This window comes from Dendrobium catenatum, unplaced genomic scaffold, assembly GCF_001605985.2.
Source record: "Dendrobium catenatum unplaced genomic scaffold, ASM160598v2 fragScaff_scaffold_777, whole genome shotgun sequence".
NCBI lineage: Eukaryota > Viridiplantae > Streptophyta > Magnoliopsida > Asparagales > Orchidaceae > Dendrobium > Dendrobium catenatum.
In genome coordinates, this window is record NW_021319239.1 from 437,004 (window position 1) to 443,019 (window position 6,016).

The 6,016-nt window shown below is 30.3% G+C and overlaps 1 protein-coding gene across 2 annotated transcripts; it reads left to right on the plus strand.

The window, feature by feature from the left end:
• Positions 1-1,254: 1,254 nt before the first annotated feature.
• LOC110115613 (auxin-responsive protein IAA4) lies at positions 1,255-2,868 on the plus strand. Of its 2 annotated transcripts, none has more exons than XM_020848885.2 (4): positions 1,255-1,511; positions 1,648-1,856; positions 1,947-2,009; positions 2,415-2,868. In XM_020848885.2, exons 1-4 carry the CDS (start codon positions 1,336-1,338, stop codon positions 2,423-2,425), a joined length of 459 nt encoding a protein of 152 aa, XP_020704544.1. In that variant the 5' UTR covers positions 1,255-1,335; the 3' UTR covers positions 2,426-2,868. The 2 variants fall into 2 exon arrangements, with proteins under 2 accessions (XP_020704544.1, XP_020704543.1); XM_020848884.2 differs by having other exon boundaries at positions 1,257-1,511; positions 1,947-2,043.
• Positions 2,869-6,016: the final 3,148 nt, after the last annotated feature.

Consider the following 6,016-nt stretch of genomic DNA (forward strand, 5'->3'; position numbering starts at 1 on the left):
ACTATGCATCGAGATTGTAGCCTGATGAAAGAGTTATTATGTTTATGATTGGGTACAACACTATATATCTACATATATAAATGAAGAATCAGAAAAACGCAAGTTAGCTTTGTGTCCGGTTATAAGTAGAAAAAAAAATGAAAATATGAATTAATGCTGAAGGTTTCTAATGTATTTGGTACTCCATTAATGAGTGTTGGGCCTTTGTGGGAGAACGTACCATTTGGCAAAGCAGAAGTTGCTGGCTTACTGATTTTCCCAAAAGAAACTAAACATGAATAGTTTTGAACAGGAAGATAGTAGTTGAAATTTTGATATAATTAATCACTTAGGGACCACTAAGCTTTAATTTCTTCGTCTCTATTATATAGCCCTAACTATCAATCGAAATAAAATAAAATAAAAACGATCAAATCATTTCAAATTTTATGAAAAAAAAATTGTGTTATCATTTGTTGTTCTAATCAAGATCTTGATGTTATTATTATGAATATAAATTGCTGTCATCCAGTTTAGAATGAATATGATTTCACATAAGAGTTTATTATCTTTGTTGCCCAACATAATAAAGATCTGAAATCTTAATCAGCAAAACACTAACAAAACATTTTTTATATTTAAGGTTTCGTTCGGGAAGACTTTGTAATTGCTTCTTAAAGAAGTTTTCTAACATCAAAATTTTAATTTTAGTACTAAAAAGCTGCTATAAAAAGCAGTAAGAAAGTCGTCCAAAATGAATTCTAAAATAATTTTGGGTTAAGTCATCAGTTAGTGTCTATTTGGGGCAGTTTTCTAGCTACTTTGCTTTTCACACAATTTCAATTTCGTTTGACTATTATTTTCTAACTATTTTTCAAAAGTTTTTGTGCAGAAAATTATTTTGTATAAATATAATAGGAAATTGTTTTCTCCATAATAACTTCACAATCAATTTTATAGAACTCTTAAATTGTCTCAAACAGACCCTCAATTTATATGGCAGAAAATAAATACGAACCAATTTAACTCAAATCAAATAAAAATTGGAGCTTGAATTGATTTCATCTCAGATAATACTAAAATTTTTTACAAATTAGGGGAAACTTATTTGAACCATAAATTAGAAAACAAAAAAAGTATTTTTTTTTTCCATTTAAATCTTGATTGATTTTTTTAGTGTATGTGCAAGTTTAATAGAACTAATAATTATGAAAAGCAGCGAACACATAAAAGAAAGCACCAATAAAGCAGTGCCACATGTAAATAACTCCTATATCAAGGAAATTACCTAACCTATTGTTCTTCCCGTTCTGAAGACTCGCCCTTTTTCTTCATTAGTTTGAGAAATTTTCTCCAATGGGAACTGAAACAAAGGCACCTTCTTCTTCCTCAGACAGCTCTAGCAGCCATCCTTCAGCTCTTTTCACCACAGCCTTATCTAAAGACAGAGAAGAAGATAAAATCACAGAGTTAAGGCTCGGCCTTAATATCTCAAATTCCACTTCTCTACAAAAGAATTTTCACACTGCAAGGTACATCAGATTAATTCCACTTTTCATTTCTCCATTTTTTTGCTAATTATATCTTTTTTTTATCCTTTATTTTTTCCAGAAAAACAGATCTTTTCATTGTTTTTAATCAACATTTTCCTTTTAAATTTCTGATTAGAGAACATCAACCAGCTAACTGGCCACCAATCAAACATTTCATGTCAAATGCAATGAAGGAGAGAAAAAAATGTCAAAAAAATTCAACATTTTTCATCAAAGTATACATGGAAGGGATTCCAATCGGCAGAAAAATAGATTTATATACTGTTGATGGATATAGCGGATTGAGAGAGAAGATTTCCAACATGTTTGCAGCTCTCATTCTCTGTAAGAACTTGTTTATTCTGCTCTTGTTAGGTATAATATTGAGCTATATTAGTTTTTCTTGAATAATTTGCTTTGAATGATATGTTGCAGCATCTGATCTTGTTGGAATAATTTCGGAAAAGCATTATGTGCTCACTTATGAGGATAATGAAGGTGATTGGATGATGGTGGGAGATGTTCCTTGGGAGTAAGAGCTCCAATTAAATCATTTGTTTATTTACTTTTTAGATTTTTTTCCGTCTGATATTAATTATAAGCCTTGTGATTAACTAGAAATCATTATTTTTAAATAGTGCATAATAAGACGGTCGTCGGTTTGAGACAGTTTTGATAACGTAGCTCACATTGATATGTTAGTTTAGAGCTTTAGCTATTAACCTATAGAGTTTGAGTTCAAATCTTCCATTTGAGTTGTTTGTGTGAATTTATATTAATTAGCCTAAACGTCCCAAAAAAATCTCATTATGATATAATTTGTTTCCTTCCTTTTCGAATCCCTTGAAAAATAGATATTTTCATTGTTTTAGTAATGTGTGCTTATCTCCATTTTCTGAACAGTGATTTCTTGATAACTGTGAAGAGATTGAAGGTTGCAAGTGCTGAGAAATGCTAGGACTCATACTCTTTTTTTTTTTACCCAAGTAAGAAATATGTTAAAGAGAGTTGCCATGTTAATTAATTTTGTTAATTTTTTTCTAAAGTTCTTCAATTACTTGTATTTATTTTGAGTCAATGAGTCTGAACTTTGATTAATTTGGAGGTTTCTCACATATTAAGAAAAGAATGCAGAAGAAGTTACTTCACTGAATACTGTGGTCCTTCTCTGAAGTATCTGAATGGCTTTAAAACCTCACACAGAAGGAAAGAAACTGAAGAAAATTTATTGCTATGGACTTTCTTCTTATCTTTATTAATCCTTTCTTTTTTCTAGGCATCTGCTTTCCACAGTGATGTGGTCCTTAGACAACTATGTCTTCTTTAATTTTTGAAGGATGGCTGATGTTAGTGATTCCACTAAGGCATAATTCCAAAAAACCAGTATGCTTAAATATCAACATTCCTTATCTTCAAATGTAAATATCTAAGGCTTGGCTTGGGATAGCTTTCTTACTGCTTAATAAAGTAACTTTTTAATACAATTTTTTTTTATTAAAAAGCTATTAATTTTATGAAGCAATAAGGAAGCTATCCTAAACGAAGTCTAAATATATTTAAGGAATACATTCTTCTTTTCTATATATTTATTAATATTTTTCATTAAAAATAGTTTAATTGATGATTGCTCTCTATCTCTATCATTATATTTTCACTAGGTTGAAAATGTTTAAATTTTACAAAAGAAATTTAATGACCTCTCTCTTTCTCTTACTCCTATTAACTTATTATTATTTTCCCTGAAACTCAATAATGATGCGCCTTCTATAATAAAAATATATGTCAATTTACATAATATCTTTGTATAATACATTTCTTCGTAAGACGATAATTTGGCTAACATGATAATTTACAACTATTGTTCATGCATTAAATGGGTGATAGTAGATTACTTATAAAATAGAGTTGAAATAAGGCTAATAATAATGATGAGTGCTGAAAATAAGGATTTTTCTTGGGATTCTTGTGATGTGGTCCTTAGACAACTATGTTTTCTTTAATTTCTTCTTTATTTTCTTTGGGATATATGCATGGCTAATATTTTGTTTTCACTAAAGCATAATATAAAAGGTGGTATGCATAACTTTCAAAATTTCTTAGCCTGAAAAATTGATATTAAAAATATGTCAAATATCAAATTCTATTGTAGGAAATATTAGTTTTTCAACATTTATTACAAGGTATCAATTTTTGTTATTGAAAATTAATTCATGACCTAATTCAAATCATCAAGAGAAAATACATGAAAAAAAAAAGCATTAAGGAAAAAACAAACAGACAAAAATAATAGAATTTATGTCTTCTTCGTGTCTCTATCACTATAGTTTTCTGTATAATGAAGATGATTAATGTTTCGTTTGAGATGGCTTTCTTACTATTTCTTAAAGTTATTTTCTAGTACAAAAATTAAAAATTTTGATACTAGAAAGCTTCTTTAATAAAGAAGCAATAAGAAATCCGTCTCAAACGAAACCTAAATCTTATGAGATAAATTTAATAACATCCCTCTCTCTCAAATCTCTTTTACATGAAACTCAATAAAGTCACTCCTTTTATAATTAAAATGTAAGTCAATTTATATACTTCTCTTTGTAAGACATTTTTTTCGTAGGGCAAGGATTTGATACTCAAGTTAGGGATTCACGAATAATGTTCAAGAAATCAATAATAGTTTATTATTTATTAAGTGGAACTGAAATAAGTGAGATGAGGCTAATATGATGAAAATAAGGATTTTTCTAGTAAAACAAATTAGGATTCTTGTGAAGGGCTTTTAGAATTAATGTAATAATATTGAATGCAAGTGTTGCTTTCCTCATTTTATATAGCGACTTTTAGTGAGCTGGATTGAACCATTTGAGAGGGCTAAGGAAATCTAGGAAAATAAATTGAAATATAACTAATTTTTAGATTAGCTATAAACAACATTTTTTTTCCTAAAAATCATGTATTCCTAAGTGAGTGGCTCATGAACATGCACTTACTTTTTGTTTAAAGCTGAGTGCTTTTTGTTGAAAGTGCATGTGACATTTTTTTATTGGGTGCCTGATGTATCTCTACATCAGGTTACCTGACCCAATAAAAATTCCTCGATGAGACAAAGCCAATGGACCCAAGATCATTTAATTTTGAAATAATTAAGGCACTCAAATACTAAATAATTAATTTTTAATCAATCAATGTTACCAAAATGCCACTCATAAAATGACTATAAAAGAGCTTCATTTTCTACAATTAGGGATGTTCATGAGCTAAAAGAACTTTAAAAAACTCTATTACATTTTTCAATAAGCATCAGTGACAACCACCAAAAACAATTGCCTCCACCATTACTATAACAACCATAAATTTTAAATGTTTAATGATTAAATCGAAATTCCTATAATCTTGAAATTTTGACTTGGATTGCTGAGGCATTGTGCATTTGAGTGCACGCAGCACTACCCTTTATGTCAGAGATTTTTTGAATGAGCGGTGCAATAGTATTGGATCTAGGCGTAATGGAGCTTGTCTCTCGGGTTTGCAAAAAATTTAAAAAGCATCGTGACACTGAGAATTTGAGAAATATAAAATTTCATTTATCTAAACCCTCACTGCCCCCATCCCACCCTATTCCCTTACATGGTCAGGAAAGACAGGAGAGGAAAAGAGGAGAGAAGGGTAGAGAGAGGAGGAAAGAGAAAGTGGAGATTTAGGCAATATTTTTTATTGCTCTTGTCACAAAAGTTGCTCTAATCATGATATGTAACTTTAACCCTACCTACATTCTTTATTATTTTCAATTTATCTATTTTCCATGTCTTAAAATTAACAAAATGCATTATCTCTTGATATAGACCATTTTTAATCATGTAACATTGGATATATTGTAGAGATCATCATCCTGAATATGTAGTAGATTTCACTAGTGTTGACCTCATGTTTGTATGAGGTCATCACGGCCCATCCTGCTTCCAATGAAACTCCAAATCCAGTCCAAATCTTGAATTCCAAACAAAATCCTAGGTTTAAGGACTTTGTTCTTGAAACCCTTTTTGGATGATTTTTCAACCACCTTAAAAAATCTAGTCTAACGAGCTATGATTCATGCTCTATCAATTACATATTGATTAGGCATGTCCCTGGGGTGAACTCTTAAAATTTGTGCTCAATCTAACACTCCTAGCTCCAAAACTAAATTGATTTTCAAAGGCTATAATACCTTTAAATATTTCTAATTTATGCCTCACAGTCCTCCACCTTATGGAAATTGACCTTGGGACGCTCCACAAGAACTTTAATCATGTTCGTAGCTTTTAATATGACATGTTGTCCAATAAATGGCATTTTGTTAGGCCTAGATTGGCCCAAAAATGACTAGGGGTCAAAATGACCAAAATGCCCTTTAAGGGGATTTTTGGACTTTTCCCCAAAACTCAACATGGCTCAACCACATCAAACCTTGAAACCTCCTCTAATGCATCCTAGACATCATTAAGAATGCATTAAACTAAACCCAACCTTTG

Bases quoted from the DNA above. Each gene is read 5' to 3' on its own strand.
- LOC110115613 (XM_020848884.2), top strand. From the start codon at position 1,336: ATGGGAACTGAAACAAAGGCACCTTCTTCTTCCTCAGACAGCTCTAGC. The intron at 1,512-1,647 runs GTACATCAGATT...ATTTCTGATTAG, and splicing joins AAGAATTTTCACACTGCAAG to AGAACATCAACCAGCTAACT. The intron at 2,044-2,414 runs GTAAGAGCTCCA...TTTTCTGAACAG, and splicing joins GTGGGAGATGTTCCTTGGGA to TGATTTCTTGATAACTGTGA.